Source organism: Rosa rugosa, chromosome 7 (assembly GCF_958449725.1).
Source record: "Rosa rugosa chromosome 7, drRosRugo1.1, whole genome shotgun sequence".
Classification (NCBI taxonomy): Eukaryota; Viridiplantae; Streptophyta; class Magnoliopsida; order Rosales; family Rosaceae; genus Rosa; species Rosa rugosa.
Genome location: NC_084826.1, coordinates 30,246,207 through 30,265,191, shown reverse-complemented (window position 1 = coordinate 30,265,191; position 18,985 = coordinate 30,246,207). Strand labels below are relative to the sequence as shown.

The 18,985-nt window shown below is 37.5% G+C and overlaps 1 protein-coding gene and 1 long non-coding RNA gene across 3 annotated transcripts; both read right to left on the bottom strand.

Moving 5' to 3' along the window:
* Positions 1 to 1,824: 1,824 nt before the first annotated feature.
* Positions 1,825 to 4,335, bottom strand: LOC133723728 (uncharacterized). Its single transcript, XR_009853226.1, has 3 exons — positions 3,979 to 4,335; positions 2,795 to 3,895; positions 1,825 to 2,045 (listed from the first exon to the last, which is right to left on the bottom strand). It is a non-coding gene; the product is annotated as an uncharacterized LOC133723728 (long non-coding RNA).
* Positions 4,336 to 9,722: 5,387 nt separating this feature from the next.
* LOC133720228 (uncharacterized) lies at positions 9,723 to 17,404 on the bottom strand. 2 transcript variants are annotated; one of them, XM_062146433.1, is made up of 10 exons: positions 17,061 to 17,403; positions 15,856 to 16,413; positions 14,577 to 15,746; positions 14,161 to 14,485; positions 13,809 to 14,067; positions 13,510 to 13,726; positions 12,867 to 13,231; positions 12,564 to 12,698; positions 11,088 to 11,285; positions 9,723 to 10,300 (listed from the first exon to the last, which is right to left on the bottom strand). In XM_062146433.1, the coding sequence occupies exons 1-10, from the start codon at positions 17,175 to 17,177 to the stop codon at positions 10,192 to 10,194; spliced, it is 3,453 nt and encodes a 1,150-aa protein (XP_062002417.1). In that variant the 5' UTR covers positions 17,178 to 17,403; the 3' UTR covers positions 9,723 to 10,191. The 2 variants fall into 2 exon arrangements, with proteins under 2 accessions (XP_062002417.1, XP_062002418.1); XM_062146434.1 differs by lacking the exon at positions 9,723 to 10,300 and adding an exon at positions 11,379 to 11,440 and having other exon boundaries at positions 11,215 to 11,285; positions 17,061 to 17,404.
* Between the last annotated feature and the right edge of the window lie 1,581 nt (positions 17,405 to 18,985).

Here is an 18,985-nt window from a genome sequence, read left to right as displayed (position 1 = left end):
ATCATAAACAACTTAAGAACATAAAGAAACGAATCTGAAAATTACTAACATAAACTCGTTCTTAACAAAAACCCAACTCCAATAACAAAGTTCATAATCGAAATCTGAAATTCAATACTAAAAAGTACGAAAACAGAAATAAGGGCCATGGATTACACTTTTTAATCTTCAAGGAAGTTTGGAGAACGTCAAGAGAACACACAGCTAGGCCTTCATGAACACGAACAGCCTGAGAGAAGTCCTAAAGCTCTTCATGGCAAGAGGCTTTTTCTGAATTTTGGAGAGGGTTTTAGAGAGAAGAGAGCTTGGCTAATGAACTGAATTTTGCGTCAAGAAGTGATGGTTTTGGAGTCAAAAATTGCTGCTATTTATAGAGGATTCCTCCTCTCTTGTGATGCGATCTTGGCCATTCATCTAGAGGTGAATTCTCCTCCAAGTTTTCTTGATTTTCTCATGATAAAGTCTTGAATTTTCTAATCTATCTTTTCCCCTTAATGACCGATGGTATATTTCTTGGATATCTCTAGAGTTAATCATGCAATGCTCCTTCTCTTTCCCTTGAACAGTGACCAGATACATCCCTTATTCTCTCTAGTATTTTCTAATTTTATTCCATAAGGAGTACACGACATATCCTCTTAAATTCCCTAGAATTTTGCACAACAGACTCCACCTTTCCCTCCTTTGAATTGCATTAATTTCTTCTTCCAAGAGTTGTGCACACAACTAACTCCTATAATGAAGGAAAATCAGAAATTAATTAGAGTCTATAATAAGTAGGAAATACGATAAATATGAATAAATATTAAATATAAACACTCCCCTATTATCTCCATGAAATAAAGAGAATTTATGTGAATAAAACTCCTTGAATTCCTCCTTATTTATGTAAGTCTTCTTCTCCTTCAAGTTTCCTTGATTTCATCACTCAAGAGTCCTCAATGGGATGAACTCCTAAATTCTCTCTTTAAAACAGGAAAATCAGAAATAGGAAAGTTCAAAGGAAGAAAGTTCCCTAAAACAAAGCAGGAAATATTTCCTAAAATGAAAGAGAAAAGTTTCTAAAATGACTTATCCTTCATTTACGCTCATTTTTGCTCTTTTTCGGCTCTTTTCTCCATTTCCGACCTTGAAGTATCTAAAAACAGAAACTCTGTTAGAGTTAGTTGACAGGACCCGCCCCGGATTTCACCCTGAAATCCGAGGATGGCCCTGCGGGGCCCACCTTAGAGATAACTCTACCGAGAATTGGCCGAATCACCCCTAAAGTGAACTACCCAAAACTATTAACTCATAATATATCAGAGCCAAACGAAGAAGTGCGGAAGCTATTCGTCAACTATGCCTCGAACCACGTACGCCCGACCTCAACAAATAACTCCTGCAAACTGGGCATTAGAAACCGAAAGGCCCAGGGGAAAGTAGACGAAAAACGTTAGCGTGAGTGGACAAAAATAAACAATTTAAAAGAAAAAGGGTTTCATACCTTCCCACATTTATTTCATTAAAAACCGATGCATGCAACAATTAGAAAAACACATTTAGCTTTAAATCCAAGAATTCCAAAACGATAAATCGACTAGCCTCGCTAGTCACCACATTCGAAAACTATATCGTAAAACGAAATCTCGTTTCTCAAGAAGATAAGACCAGCCTCGCTGGCTACAGTGAAAATCGGACTAGCCCCGCTAGTCAAGCAACGATAAAATATGGGGAAGAAGTTTCACCATACGAAAGAAGGGAGCCTCCCAGGCTCGGGTCGGAGTGTCCCACACTCTGGAGCATCCCATGCTCTGCTCTTACTCACCCACTGTCACGCCCCGAATTTTGAATAATAAATTCAAATCCGAAACATGAATAATTACAATTACAAAAATCCAAATCTCGAAACTTCGAGTTCATTATTACAATCCACTCTCACAAGCAATATTGTAAAGCTCAAATGAGCATAACACACCTCACAACTTACAATTGCTGTAAAACTCTAACAATTGCTTTAACCGCACGATCACCGTCCTGGTTCTCCTGTCCTGTAGGATTACCCGCTACACAATTTGAATAGTGTACCGGGAGTTGCAACAACACAAAACCCGGTAAGCTTTTGACAGCTAGTATGAGTAAACAAGAAAGAACTGTTGATTTATTAAATTACAAGACCACCACAAACCCACGTTACTTTCTCACTCTCATATATATATATATAGACACTTATGAGTTACTCTCAATTTCCCCCATAAGGTCACTCAATATTTGGCAGACAGACTAGAGCTCTAACTGATCGTTTCCACCTACCCGGCGCGAGAGCGTGGTTCACGATTTAATACTATTCAGTTCCACCTACCCGGCGCGAGAGCGTGGTTCGCTGATAGTATGCCATGGTCACCACGTGACCTATTGATCTCCACAGATCACAACAATTTATTGTTCCTCAACAATAAAACTCAACATCTCTCTCAATATATTGTTTCACAACAATAAACTCAATACCCATCACAATATATTGTTTCTCAAAAATAAACTCAATACCCCTCACAATATATTGTTTCACAACAATAAACTCAATACCCCTCACAATATATTGTTTCTCAACAATAAACTCAATACCCCTCACAATATATTGTTTCTCAACAATAAACTCAACACAACTCCAACAATACATATTATTTCACGTAATAATATATATACAGACATTCACACAGGAATGTCTAATACACCAACAATAGTTCATATGATTGCAAAATAAAGCAATTAAATATATTGGGTTCGTAATATGAACCACGTGAGGTTTACTCACCTCCAATTCCAGCTGCGTCTTCTAAAAGCCACATATCCATCTGAATCGTCCACCAACTCGATTCGTCAATCACCTAATCAGATACTATCTTGACTTAGTAAATTACTCATAAACCACACATATACTGAAATCCAACGGTCGGATTCTAATTATATGATGATCCGACGGTCGAATCTTAATTTAATGATGATCCAACGGTCAGATCCTCACGGATCGCCCTTAGGATCATCCTCCAAAATTATAATGAAGATCCAACGGTCAGATCTTCTCGAATCATCCTTACAAACATCTCCACAAAATTATATGAAAATCTGACGGTCGGATTCTCACGAATCGCCTTCCGAATCACCATTTCTCAATTATACGAAGATCCAACGGTCGGATCTTCGCCCATGACCACACAAAGCCACTGGGACAGTCATAAGATCATCATATCAAAACTACAAGTCCATCTGACGGTCCTAACTTCACATATCACAAATCTAACGATCGAAATCGATCGAAACTTAAAAATTCATAACTTCATCATACGATATCCAAAAATTGCGCATAATATATCAAAATGATCGTATTGAAATATAGAATCTGAAAATGTACAGAAACCATATTTTTGATCCCCGGAGGTGGCCGGAAAGGGCCGCCGGAGTTAGTGGCAGAGCCGCCGCCGACCACCGCCAATGGTGTCGGGGCCGGGCTGCTCTTCTTCCTCTCATCATGCTTAACAACTTTCATAACTAGCACGAAGTCTGAAAATGACCGGAAGGGGTCGAAAATTACCTTGAACAGTATGAAGGTGGCCGGAATTTTCCAGAAACCGGCGAGAAACTGCAGAAAACGGCGAGCTCCAATTCGACGTAAAAACGTCAATTTAAGGCTTCGATTCCTTCTGAAGAGTTGTTAAGAAACTCAAGAAGAACTCACTGGTTCAAGAATCACAGAAAAATATGGTCTGTAGCTCGAGATATACCGATCGAAAGCTTCGGAGGTCGGAAAAATTCCAGAATTTTGCAGAATCCGGCAAGGCTCGATTTCGACGTCAAAGCTTCAATTTCAGGCCTCGATGCCTTCTAGAGAGTTGTTAATAACATCAAGGGGAACCCACTGGAAAAAGAATCAATCAAAACGATGCACTACAGCTCGAGATATACCGATCGAAAGATTTTCGTTTCGGATTGAAAACTTACCGAGCTCCGACGAACGTGAAACCGGTCACTCTAGGTGCAATCCTCCTAGTATGATGATCAGCAGGTTGAGGGGAGTTCATGGAGCCAAGGATCGGAAGTTTTGGTGGCCGGAGCTAGGAGAAAACCGGCGTTGACCAAAATCGAGCTTAAATCGAAACCGGGCCGCCGCCGCCGCCGCTAGGGGCCGTGCCGCCGTGCAAGGTTGCCACAGATGGCTTCGGAGGAGTGAGGCGAAGCTGATGGACGTGGTTGCTCGTCCAGAGGTGGCCGGAATTGGAAGATAGACGCCGGCGAAGGATTGCCCAGTTTCCGTCGGTTTCGGACGCGTGAGGAAGAGAGAGAATGTTCAGTTTCCAATTTTGGAAACTTAATGTATTTTTGGAAAAATTAACAAAAAAGGAAGCTTTTATATTAAACTGGAAACGTTTTCAAAAAAAACATAACCAATTCATACGTGCTCCGATTTTTGCGTTCCATATATGCACGCGATCGTGTCGACGAGCTCTACAACTTTCATGAAGGAAGTTTTCCCAAATTCCATACGTATAAAAAGTCGATTTTCGCGTGCCCCTAAATAACGTACGTTTTCGAAAATTAATCGTTCGAACTAATTCCACAACTTCTCAGAGCCTCGTACTCGCTCCCACTATTGTGAAATCATTTCTAAAAATCCACGGAAATTAATTTGGATTTTTCGAGGTATTACACCCACAAACACATAGTAAGCAGGGAGGAGTACTAATAGGCTAGCTAGCAATAAATATGACGACCCATGTATGGTGGGTTAAAATCATATGAAAATCGAAAATCAGTAAGGCTTCCCTATAAGTCCCGCGAATAAAGAAAACACGGGTACAATTCCCAACCGTACCCGGAAATTCTCATAGTAAGTCACAAAAATCAACAGCGTGTCCCACACGCTAAAAGAATAATTAAATTAATCGTTTCCTCGACGAAAATTCCATTTGAAATCCAAAAACAATTCATTCCCGAAATCACTTTATAATATTTCATAAATCTCAAAACCCAAACAAATCCGAAATCACTTCCGATAGCAAATCATCATACTTTATTTCAAAATTCGCAATATCCTTTTAAAACTTAGAGCCAAAATCATTCTGAAATTATAACCGAGATAAATCAATTTATATTCTCAAATAAATAAACGTAATAATTAATTACGAAACAATATTGCATGCATCACTTAAAATCAAAAGTCCACTCACAGTACTATTGGGCGACCACGCAAACGAGTTGATCAAGCGGTAGCTCGCAACATTGCCCTGTACACAATTATATTTCCGTAAACGGCAATCCGATAAAAAAAATACGAACCTAAACGAAACCCGAAAATCCCTATCTCCATTACTTCTCAAATTCCACCCAAACCTCTTCCACAACACCAATTCCTCAATTTACATATTCCACAATGAAAACGAGGGAAATCCGACGGCCGGATTTCCCACAATTCCATCACAAAACTTCAAACTTCGGAAATTCACAAATAATTCCAAACTCCTCCATAATTCACCAAACTTCACATACAAGCTCTACAACATATATACAATTTAATGGGCTAAAAACTGAAATTAAAACACTTCCCTATATGCCTCCACGCGCCACCAACAGTGGCAGCGCGTGGGCCCCACGCGCCGGCGGCCACCACCTCCGATGGCCACCAAATTTTGGCAGTACCACCTACTCAACAGACCCAACATTTTTCACAACTACAACAAGTTCCAATTTTACCTTGAAGGGCTCCAATATGGCCGGTGAAAAATTTCCAGAAAACTCCAAGAACCCTAGAAATTGCAAATCGTTAATTCGACCTCTACACTGCAAATTGAAATGAAAGACCTTAGGGGAAATGATCTATGTCAAAAACCTAACCTTCGACGCCAATTTGGTGGCCGGAATCGCCGGAAATCGACTGAAATCCCGATCTGCTACAGTAACCTTCACAGCTCCAAATCGAGCTCTTCCGGCCAAATCGCTGCAAAACACCACCACAGACGTGACAAGGGTGAAGAGGCGAGCCAGCTGATGCCTGGATTCCATCGTGGGGTGGCCGGAGGAGGAAGAATCGGGCCGAAGAGGAAGAAAAGGTCGGGGGAGAAGAGAGAGAAAAGGCCGGTAGGTTTCCAAAAATGGAAATTTACCACAGTAACTTGGCTATTTATAGAAACTTACCACATGAACAGTAACTTTAGTATTTCGCTTATCACTTTTGCATACGAGCTCCGATTTTTACGTACTACATATGCACGCGCTCGGTTTAACATCCTCTACAACTTTCATGAAGAACATTTCCTCAAATTTTGACCCGAATAAAAAGTCAACTTTTAGGGCCACTAAAAGTACTAAAACGACAGCAAAAGTGAAAATAAAGGTCGTTTACCGTCCAAATGACTAGTAAACCGGTAAATTCAGGTTCGGGATGTTACATTAGTAATTTCAAGAGAATAACTTAGCCAAATGAGGAAAAATACATATTAAAAACGTCACACTGTCTGCTCCTATCAAATTCCCCCACACTTAACTTTAGCTAGTCCCTTAGCAAAATCAAAACAAAAGACTCAACAAAAACAAACAAGTCACTACTAGACTCTACACAAGTGACACATAAAGACTATAGGATTAATTTCAGTTTACCCCCTTGAGGTTTGGGGGTGTCATCATTTCACCCCCCGGACTCTCAATTTCACTTTTTTACCCCATGAACTTTCCAATTTTTGTCTTCCGTGCCCAATGTCTCATCTTCCGTCCAAATTGGATGTTAAGTCCAATAATGGGGCCCACTTTGAGAGCTAAAATGGTCATTTCAAAGCAAAAAAAATATGATTAATTTCAGTTTACCCCCCTGAGGTTTGGGGGTGTCATCATTTCACCCCCCCCGACTCTCAATTTCACTTTTTACCCCCTAAGCTTTCCAATTTTTGTCTTTCGTGCCCAATCTCTGATGCTCCGTCCAAATTAAGGACTAAAGAATCGAAAAAATCGCCGAAATATTAGCAAAATTTTCATTTTTTTAAGAGTCCGATATTATCTTTACTAAGCAGAATTTCTTACATTCTGGAGCCCACTTGCCACTGACATTTGAAATTGTAAACAAAATACAACCACAGGCAGTCAAGAAGTTTCGAACCTTGATTGCTCATGGAGAATCAAAGGGACTTGTCCACTGCCGCTGCAATAATAGCTTTTGCTAATATATTGTACATTTTATTATATATATACACATAATAGCTAAAGTAATTTTATTTTTATTTTAGGATTTGTGTTGGAGGTCCGACACCGTTGGTGGGGTGGCCCGTATGGAGGTGAAGCAACGGTGTTGGTGCAGTGGCTTAATTGGACTGAGAGGGAGGGATCCGAATACCTTGAGGGTTTGGTTTCTTGGGCTTGGATATTGCTAGTAGGCCCAATCTGGGTTGGCGATTAGGTCTGGATGTTGATATTAAGCCACTTTTGGCCTGTAGGCCCACACTTAACTTTAGCTAGTCCCTTAGCAAAATCAAAACAAAAGACTCAACAAAAACAAACAAGTCACTACTAGACTCTACACAAGTGACACATAAAGACTATAGGATTAATTTCAGTTTACCCCCTTGAGGTTTGGGGGTGTCATCATTTCACCCCCCGGACTCTCAATTTCACTTTTTTACCCCATGAACTTTCCAATTTTTGTCTTCCGTGCCCAATGTCTCATCTTCCGTCCAAATTGGATGTTAAGTCCAATAATGGGGCCCACTTTGAGAGCTAAAATGGTCATTTCAAAGCAAAAAAAATATGATTAATTTCAGTTTACCCCCCTGAGGTTTGGGGGTGTCATCATTTCACCCCCCCCGACTCTCAAATTCACTTTTTACCCCCTAAGCTTTCCAATTTTTGTCTTTCGTGCCCAATCTCTGATGCTCCGTCCAAATTAAGGACTAAAGAATCGAAAAAATCGCCGAAATATTAGCAAAATTTTCATTTTTTTAAGAGTCCGATATTATCTTTACTAAGCAGAATTTCTTACATTCTGGAGCCCACTTGCCACTGACATTTGAAATTGTAAACAAAATACAACCACAGGCAGTCAAGAAGTTTCGAACCTTGATTGCTCATGGAGAATCAAAGGGACTTGTCCACTGCCGCTGCAATAATAGCTTTTGCTAATATATTGTACATTTTATTATATATATACACATAATAGCTAAAGTAATTTTATTTTTATTTTAGGATTTGTGTTGGAGGTCCGACACCGTTGGTGGGGTGGCCCGTATGGAGGTGAAGCAACGGTGTTGGTGCAGTGGCTTAATTGGACTGAGAGGGAGGGATCCGAATACCTTGAGGGTTTGGTTTCTTGGGCTTGGATATTGCTAGTAGGCCCAATCTGGGTTGGCGATTAGGTCTGGATGTTGATATTAAGCCACTTTTGGCCTGTTTGTACTATTATTGTTTTCTTTTGCTATTTTTGTTTAGTTAATTGTGGCTATAAGCCGGTAATAAATCCCTCTTGAGTTGGGGTTAGGGGAAGGAGGCTGTGTCCCGAGCTGCACATCTTGTGTGCCTTGTCTGCTCTGGGTAGGCAGCGAGTTCCTTACTTCGTTAAATGGTCGCTTCCTCCTAGTGGCAGGGTGAAACCAAGTGTCGTCGGGTTTATCCTCCGGCGGCAACATAGTAGGAAAACTGTGTTTATGGTAATTATGCTATGTTATAATGGAGTTACATATCGAGTTATCTTCTATTATGCCACCGCTATGTCAAAGCAAATAGAGTAGCTAGTTGAGCACTCTTTGCTAGTTGGTGCCTAATTGAATACATTTATTTGATAGAGACTCCTGATAGTATTTTAGGACGTTCTCTAGATGCTTATTGTAATTAGGGGTTCAGGCTCATTGTCCCCCCTTGTATTCATTAGTTTCATTAATCAAGGCTTGAGGGCAGCCGCACCAACCCTTTATTTGAAAAAAGGAAAAAAAATGATAAATTTGGATTCATCAATCAAATTTCATAGGAGTTTTGCATATGCGAAATCCATGTCAGCTTGCATCTACTAAATTTTCCTTTTGAGCCTTCCATATGTCATTTGGTAGATGAGCCTGAGTGTTTGTTTGTTTGTTTTTTTTATTTTTTATTTTTTTTGTGAGGAAGAGAAAAGTAAGTTACAAAGAAAAGCCTTTAGGGCAACAGTTTAGAAGAGCCAAATTAAAGGCTGAAGAAGCTATGCTTGGAATATTCTCGACCCAAATAACGCAACAGTTTAGAAGAGCTAAATTAAAGGCTGAAGAAGCTGTGCTTGGAATATTCTCGACCCAAATAACGCGAAAAGAGAGACCATGACCCGTAGAGCTTGAGTTATTAATGCATTCAATGTTATCACTTCACAATCTCCATACTATTCAAAGATGCTGCCCAAAGTAATAAATTCCTTCCAATTTTTCGTTAAATAATGATGCATCTGCCCTGAACACTACATATGGTGGTCAAGTTTTTGGTCCAAAATTTCTGACCGGGGACAAATACATATTTTCCCCTCTTGTTTCCATTCGAAACTCTAGTACGTTGTACGTTGAGGTTTAGTGGGGACATTAATTGAGCTAAGGAGTGGATTGAGATTGAGAAAACACCCCTACGTACATAAATCAAGAAGTTGGCATTGCGAACAAAAAGTGAAATTTGACGAAATGACCCATGGGATGGTTTTGCAATCTACCCTAGTTAAGGTCTGAGTGCCACTGTTATCTCTACACCACAAATAAATTAGAAATACAAAAAACTTCATACACAAGAAACTTCATTAAACGTTTTACACAGCTTGAAGTTTTGGATTAAACAGTTCACAATTTCCTAGTCAAAATAGAAAACGTCTCTCTATATACTAGCAAACACAAACAAATATGGATATTTAGCCATGACTTGAGTCTCCAACTCGGCAACTCCCATGTTGCTTCCTCGATACCATGATACTGCCAGAACACTTTCACCAAGCGAATGTTCCTACCAGGAAGAATTTGTTCTTTTTTATTAACAATTCTAACCAGCTTCTCGTCATAGGATAGATCTTTGTGAATTTTCAAATCTTTCCTATCCAAAACAAGTGAAGCATCTTCATGGTTTTTCTTCAAAACAGAGATATGGAATACATCACGGACACCGTAGTTTAGGACCAGTAAACCGTGGAGTGAGTTTTACGCCTCTGGAATACCTTTTAATTCCACAACAAGGTCAAATCTTAAGGACTTTTTGTTTTGATGATGATCTCCTTCTTCGATTCGCATTGCTTTTTGAACGACTTTGAGGAGTACTGGAAAGGCACGATCCAATCGCTGTGGATCTAGCACCAAAATAGAATAAAGAAAATGAAACATCATCCTTCAAACCTCAGATATAAATCAAAAGTGACATCAACCAAATTGTATGTCTACAAATAAACCTAATCGGCAAAAATAACAGTGAAACATATAAGTTTAAATTTATTAAAATCCCCAACCATATGTGATATAGCAGTTCGCTTATCACCTATTCCCTAAAAACTTGAGCTGTGTTAGGATATAGGCTAACAATTGTCTATGAATTTTAACATGTTTCACTTAAAAAAAAAAAAAGTGCTGGTTCAAGTTCAGAAGACCTCAGGATTACTAATTACGTACATTGAACAAGTCACAAAGCAGAGAATCAATTGTCAGTTGATGCTTCTTAAAATGTAGGCCTACAATATTGAAAGAAAATGCAATTGATGCCTTTGAAAATCCCCTGCTTTCACATTTGAAATAGCTCAATTAGAATAGTGTACTTTGGACGAGTGAAAGTAGTATCACAATTTCACAACATACCGAACAGGGAAGTAACAATTGGAAGTAACAACATAGAAGTTGGAAGTAACAACCTGTATGCAAGATTTAATGGTTTGAAATTACTAGCCACCTAAAAAGTTAAAGCAATTAAATGCATTTGTTGCTAAGAAAATATATGTAACACAAAATAATTGACCCCTATTTGACGAGACCAATTACAACTTATAGCACCCAGTTATTTCATATACGTTTATTTTTCTTAAAAGTGATTATGTGCAGACTAACAGACTTCCTAAATGCATGTCAGGATAGATAGTTATCACTCACATGTCAGCGGAAGGAGATGCTTCTGGCTTATCTGCTAGATTTAGTGATGATAATGGTTTTGAAAAGAACTCCACAGGGTCAGCTTCAGTGCTGAAATCCTTCACTTTGTCTTCAGCCTTTATTTTCCATAACCATACTTCTTTTTTATTGACATTGCTTTTCGGACGGATAATCGGTGTTACTGCTTTTGCTGTCTCCCTATTAAAGCAAGTGGTACATTAGCTCAGATATATATATATAGTGAGAGATCATTTTTTTTTGGAAACTTAAGGGATCGTTTATTAGACATACTTTTCGATCACATATCCATATCTCAACCGTTCAGTTTTTAGGTCCTAGTATATAGATCACGTCTGCAAATTTTCAGCCAAATTGATGATCGTTAATGTATTAAGCTAGATAAAATCAATGGACGAACCGAATCTGTCTAAGCTGAACCATTCATGTTTATAATTGTAAATCACAATTATAAATGTCTTAACTTTTATCAATTTGACTGAAAACTTGCAAATGTGATCTACTTATATATATATATATATATATATATATATATATATATATATACAGTCCGGCTACACTAAGGATGTCCTTAGTTTTTCTTAGGTACGAATTTCCGGTTTTCACCCACTTTCCGATCAAATTTTCACATCTTAGCTGTTCAGTTTTTAGGTCCTAATGTATAGATCACCTCTGCAAAATTTCAGCCAAATTGGTGATCATTAAGGCATCCAAAACTGCAAATTACAACAATGTAAACGAACGGTTCCGGTTCGACAGATTCGGTTCGTTCGTGTAAATTGCAGTTTTGGACGCCTTAACGATCACCAAATTGGCTGAAATTTTGCAGAGGTGATCCATACATTAGGACCTAAAAACTAAACGGTTAAGATGTGAAAATGTGATCGGAAAGTTGGTGAAAACAGTAAATCCGTTCCATAAGAAAAACTAAGGACATCCTTACCTGAGAAAAATCCTATATATATATATATATATATATATATGTATATATATATATATATATGCATAATATATCAAGTAATGAATAAGAATATATCAAGTAATGCATAATCTATCGAAAACAAATTCCTGTTCTTCAGGACATGAACTTCAACAACACTTGTTGACATGAACAAGTGAAAGTGGATGATATGTATGACCAAAAGCATGACTTACATGGTGACATGATGCTTCCAGCATTAGACATTTGGAGTTTAAGTTTATGATTATTACAAATTAAATTAAGGCCTAATAAACTTCAGCATCACTAAGCGACATGAGACTTACAATAAAGACGAGGAAAAGATTTCATGCTCAGAATTATTCATCCATCCTTCTACATGGTAGTTGATTCTATTTGCCAAAACCAGTATTTATAGCAAATAGAGTTATGTACATTTAGTTCAAATTTACTTTTATTCGATTATTCAAAAACAATTTGACTTCCAAAAAAAAAAAAAAATTGGAATATATGCTCACCCATATGTTGAAGTTGCTGTTTCTCGATTAGTTGTTATGCTGAAAGAAGACAATGGTTTTGAAAGGAACTCCTCATGATCAGCTATAGGAAAATTTCTGAAAACCACTGGCCATCTCATTGGAACAACAGTATCCCTAAAGAAAATGATACATGATTTAAACAAAGGACAAAAGGTAGTTTTAGTACACTCATATATGCTCCATCTATACAACTCAAATTTCTCTTACCCAGATTGATGGAATAAAAGTTCCATGGAATAACAAATGAATGAAAAGAAAAAATTTAAAACATCGATCACATACCTGTCAATGCATTTGTGCCTGCAGCGGTTCATCTTATCCACTGTAAAATTTCCAAAAACAATGTCAAGACGCTTTGCTAGTTCTGGTATATGAGAAAATGGCAAAATATCCCAAAACTTCATAACTTGGACGTAATGTGCATTCTCCTGGAGAATATCTACAGTCCAAATGAGATTCAAGCGCCCTTTGATTTTATACTTTTCTAACAGTTGAGCAGAAGTCCCATCATACACTAAATTTCCTTTATCCTTGTGAGGTCGGCGCCATCCACTCGAAAGCTTGGTTAATAACGCGAGTACTTCCCGAAGAATCACAGTGTCTTTAATTTTAGTTATGGAGTTCCGGAAGTCATCAGTGAAGCAAACCTATAGGGGAAAGAAAGGAGAAATAATTATATGTCGTGCAACTATAGAAGAGGAATATATTTATTTTTTTGGCAATCTGATGAGGAATATTTCAGCAACTGAACAGCATACTACATTTTATTAGAGAATACACTGATGAATTCCATTTAGTTATGTAACTCCCCAATAATCTATCCTGTTTACTCAACGATTTTCTCCCTCAATAAAGTTCTGATTGTTGTATCCTATGACAATGTCAAGTTTACAATAGGGATAGATTTGTGAAACTAGCAGCATACCTTCCATATAGCGTTTTTGAACAGCATAGAGTCGATATTAAGCAGAGAATGAAGTTGGTCAAGCTCCAGCAGGGCAGCTGTAATAGCCTGGGCCAAGTTGCTGTCTTCATCAGCATTATAAAAACAGTTCCGTTTCTTGGCATCAAGGACTAGCTTCTTCCAAACAGTGTCACTAGCAATCAAAGTTGACGCATTCCCCAATACCCAAAGGCAATACCTACATAGAAACAATTGCAGAGATCAGACATGTCGGAGATGTATCATATAGGATAACTACAATGAAATTTTACAGATAGTACCTAGCACGTGTTAAGGCAACATTTGCTCTTTGCCGGTTCGACAAGAAACCAACTGACCCCTTCCCATTACATCGGACAGTAGATATAATTATCACATCTTCTTCACCACCTTGGAACCCATCAACAGATCGCACACTTACGGAGAATCCAGTATCACAAGTTTCAGTATATTTTCTGAGTATGTCTTGAATTTCATAAACTTGAGCCTTGTATGGTGATATGACCCCAATACTAACTTTCTTCTTTGTTCCAATAAATTCTGTGGCAAAAAAGAAAAAGTAAAACCCAGTTTTTAGGTCTTTGCAATGTATCACATAAATATAAGCATCGACCAACTTACTACAATAATTACCTTTATAAAGGCTTGCTACTATCCCAGAGACTACAGCAACCTCCACCATATTTTTCCGACTAAATCTGTGATCAAATTCTTCATTTCCATCGGCTACATTTATGAAGGAATAGGATTGGTACATTTTTCCCTTGAGGAAGCACCTCTCATAGCTTCTTTCTTTGACATTTGGACCATCTACTACCTGGTTGCTGTAGAACTCCCTTTTTGGAAATAAACTGATGGATGGATGCATCCTGTACTGGACATTGAGTAGGTGCTTCTTGTGTCCCAACTTTGCCAGCCTTCCAAACAAACTTCTTCCAAAATCAGCACTAGCTGCAATCTAGTAATTTATCACATTTATTAAGATGCTGTCAATGTAAACACCTATCATACTTTGAAAAGAATGGAAATATGCAAAGGATAAAGAAAACCTTGCTTTGGACCATGGCAGGGAGTTGCCTCTCATCTCCTACAAGGATAGCATGGCGGAGACCAGATAGTTGTAAAGGAATTGCTGATTCACATTCTTTAAGCTGAGCAGCTTCATCAATGACCAACAATTCCAAAGGTCTTGTTCCTGCTACATCATGCAATTTGGAAGAAGTTGATGCAGTACAGAATATTAAGCAAGCATTTTCTAGGCAGAAGTTCATTAATGCATATTTGTTAATAGGAACAGAGAATTCCATTGGAAGTGACTTTAATGTGTTTGTACACTCTGTTCTCAACTGCGGAAGGCAACCAACAATGCTTCCTGGAACTTTGGAATCTTTGAGGACTAACTTCAACCCTTCATTAGCAACAACAGTAGTATGCAATGAAGATTTAATAGACTTAAGCAAACCCAAAGCTCTGACCATGTCCTTCACCACTTTAAGTGAAATGCAAGAAGTTGGTAAGTGGGTGTACAAATCTACCATACAAATCTTTAGCTCCTGACTGATTGAATCAAATTCATTCTTTACAAACTCCTCATATGTCAAAGGATAATCCTCATCTCCATTATGTTTTCGATTATCCTCCTCATTTTTTTGTGCATTCTGTTTCTGCTTTTCAGCTCTCTTTTCCAAATACAAAGAATATTGTTCCTCAGGATCATCAAGTAAATGTATCATTGATTCTAACAAATGTTTCCACCCAGATAAAGGGACCAAACACTTGATGAGAATTTTAACACGATGATCAAGAAATATATCACGAAGATCATCATTATTGTCAATCTTCATTCGCTTCTTGTTACCAAAGAGAACTATATCTCCTAGTCCATACCTGCCATACTCGAGTGACTGGTTAACCAATCTCCGGAGTCTTGCTGCTACTTCTAGCACCGCAATATTGGTGGGAGTACATGTGAGAGTTCTGCACTTTAACTGAAAGAGAGCAAAGAGTGTCAGACTCATTGTCTTCGTCTTGCCAGTACCAGGAGGACCCCATATTAATTTTACGGAATTCTGGTGACGGCATTGAATCAAACTGATACAGTTCAAAACTGCAGCTTCTTGGGATTCATTTAGATTTTGAGAGCAAATTGTAGGCCATATAGCAGAAATGCCAGCATTGCATTTTTCTTTGGAGAAGCAAACTGAACAAGAATCCCCATCCTGCAAGGGAAAAAAAAAAAAAAAAGATAAATATATTGACAGTGCGAAAAGTATAGACAAATTAATTGTCGAGGGAAATTTAGATGAGTCTCCAAATATAAATATATACATCTGACTTGGGTTGCAGAACTTTGTTAATGATATTTGTATTTCCCTCTGATTTCAAAGCCTTCCATACACGGAGATTTGTTGTCAAGTTCATAAGATTGACAGCAAAAAGTGTTTCTCTCTTGCTCTCATGCATGTCTGGTTCTCCATAGTTGATAGGCTTCGATGATAGTATTTTGAACTGGAGATCATCAGGAAATTCATCAATATCATTTGCTTTATGAACATAAGCGATTAGATAGAACCTTGGAGGCCTGTTCAAATCATCAATGCATTTTGGTCTAACATTAGTCAAGGCAATGATATCTCCAACCTGTGGTTCATACATCAGTCCTTTGTGATTCTCATCAGTTTCTGTATCTCTCTGATATGTTACGTCGTAAAACAAGTCACCAGGAGGTCCAGCTGAATCTTCGATTGTCAGAATTTCACAAGTAGGTGCATGTGACAGATTCAACATATTCGATAGTAAATCAGCATGAGTTTCCTCAACAAGTGGAGGAATGAATGACTTCTTGTAACTCGTCAATGACCCAAATGTCTCGGGGATCCTCTGCACCTGTTAAGTGAACAAAGGAAAGAAATAAATTGACCAAAACATAAGCACTTCAAAGTTCAAAGTTCAAACTAATTCAGTCAATCCAATGCCACTAGTGGATATATTGACTCAAAATGCAGAGCCAATATTATTGGAAGGTGTTATCAATGCAGAATCAATTTTGCCTTACTATAAATACAGAGCCAATATAATGCATGCTAATAAACTTTTTTATTAGGGAGATCTGAAAAAATTACTTTGCAATATCAATATGACCTTTTCGGCAACCATTTTGATTGTAGAGTTCAACCAAAAACTAACAGAAAGAGAGACAAAAAAAAAAAAAAAAAACTGAAAATTTTGACACATTCTCCTGTACAATAATGAAAGCACACATTTCCAATACAGAACAAACAAAGAACTCAAATTTTAACCCAAGCTAGGATACCATGAAAGGAGGGAAAAGAATTAGCACTAGTATTTGTAGTTTCTCAGTAGTGGATGCCGAACAAGTTAAGACAGCTACTTTTCTTCTTGAGAACTGAAGAAGTACTTTTTTTGGAAATGAAAACGAAAAAAAAAAAAGTACTTCTTGCTTAAGGCCCAGTTCTCAAGAAGAAGTACTTGTAAACTGTAATAAAGACATGAAGGAAATTACGCAGACAAACCTGGTTTCTGTAAAGGTTTTCATTGAGAACATCCCTTATAGACCAAGAGAATACCAAACCCACAAGGCTTCTTGTATCTGCAACTTGTTCCTGTTTCAGCTTACTCTTCATCCCCATTACTACTCTTTAGTCTCTTACTCAATGACTCACTTCTTGATCCTACTTGATCATGAAGACAAAACAAGATTGTCGCCCGCTCGATGAACCCTTTTCATTCAAGTCTTCAAGGGCTAAGATCAAGAAGGCATTGGAAGATGAAGAGAGCACAGTGAAACTCCTTTTGCTTTTTCCATTTCGTAAAAAGAGAGTGTAAAACGAAGAGACGCACTTATATAACAAAGAATAAAACGACAAAGGCTCAGCTTATTAAGAAACCCAAAAAACACGCTCATCCGAATTAAATGAGAAGTCACAGATTCAAAAAAGATGGTTTATAATTTTATATTCCTTTTGTTTTCCTCTCTCAAGGGGTAAGAGGGTTTCTTATAGAGTAAGAGTTCCAATAAAAAACAGATTCACAAAAGATGGTGTACTTTATATTCTTTTTCGATTCTTTTTCTCTCTCAAGGTTTTTTGTTTTGTTTTTTAAATTACCCTTTTAGAGAGGGAAAAAAAAAAAACACTATCTTTTTTGAAGGGAGAGTTGTTAGTATAAGAATTTTATGTGTTGCCATTCTCTTAGAGCAAGTTCACCCGTTGGGTCATCGGGTCACATACTATTCACTACTTTTTAATGTATATTTTCATTCTCTAGGTCACAAAATACACTGTGCTCGTGACCCAGGGTACGAAATACACTGTGCAGGTCACCATGGTGACCCAAAACACTGTACAGGGTGACCTAGGGCACGAAATACACTGTGCTCGTGACCCAGAGGGTGAAATTAACACTAAAAAGTAGTGAATAGTGGGTGACCTGGTGACCCAACGGGTGAACTTGCTCTTATAGTCTTAGGCCTAGATTAGAAGTTAGGAATATGTGAGTTTGAGGTGAAAACTAAATCTATTAGAATACAAGATCAAGATCCAATATTTGATCTTTCTAAAGCTCTTAAAGGTAAATCATTCATTGGATATCATAGCATCTTTATTTCTTGATTGTATGTTTGGGGATTAATATCCCTGTTTCAATACTGAATATATCTGAGTGGGTGGCATATTAACTGTCTTTAATTATTGTCAAATTTCTAGGGAGGGTCTTGGTAATCAAGACTACCACTTACTAATTTTTTGGGTGGCATATTAACTGTCTTTAATTAAGTAACATGCATATTCTTTTTATTAGGATAATATCAGTTTTTATATATATTATATTCAAGGAAAAATATTTTTCTAATAGAATTCATTTAGGTTTAGGGGGGTGTATTCAATTCAGATTTTAAAAGATTTTGTTTGAGTTTTTATAATCCATGGATTTACTTAATCCATAGATTGTTTAAATTTTATATGGACTTTGATTGATTCTAATGGATTGATTTACTGGTATTTGTTTAGATTTTACAAGTCCTTGTGATGTTTTTGATAGGTTAATTTTTTTTTTCTTCTTCTTTAAAAGTAATAGATGTATGGATCCGACTATAATGCTATTTCAGTGACAAAAAAGTGTGTGTGTGTGTGTGTGTATGACAATCTACCATTCTTTATGTTGTGTATAATGATATATGAATAATAAGAGAAAACTAATCAACCAAAATGTTACACAAAAAATAAAGTAGTAAACTAATGACATAATTTATTTCATATCTAATTTACAAAAGAAACATATGTGTATGTAACGACCTATTCTGGCTTTAAATGAATATATATATATCGGCACCCGGCTTCTGGTTTGATTAAAAAAAAAAAGTGTATGTATCATCTTAACAATACCATTGAAAGTGAGCTTAATTAGCTAGAAGGATTAAGGCTTCCAGAGTTATAGTGAT

What these genes read in the sequence shown, in the direction of transcription:
- LOC133720228 (XM_062146433.1), bottom strand. Translation starts at nt 17,177, where the DNA reads ATGGGGATGAAGAGTAAGCTGAAACAGGAACAAGTTGCAGATACAAGA. An exon ending in AAAACCTTTACAGAAACCAG is followed by an intron (nt 16,414 to 17,060) that starts GTTTGTCTGCGT and finishes TTCACTTAACAG; the next exon opens with GTGCAGAGGATCCCCGAGAC. An exon ending in ACAGCAACTTCAACATATGG is followed by an intron (nt 11,286 to 12,563) that starts GTGAGCATATAT and finishes TTGCTTTAATAG; the next exon opens with GGAGACAGCAAAAGCAGTAA.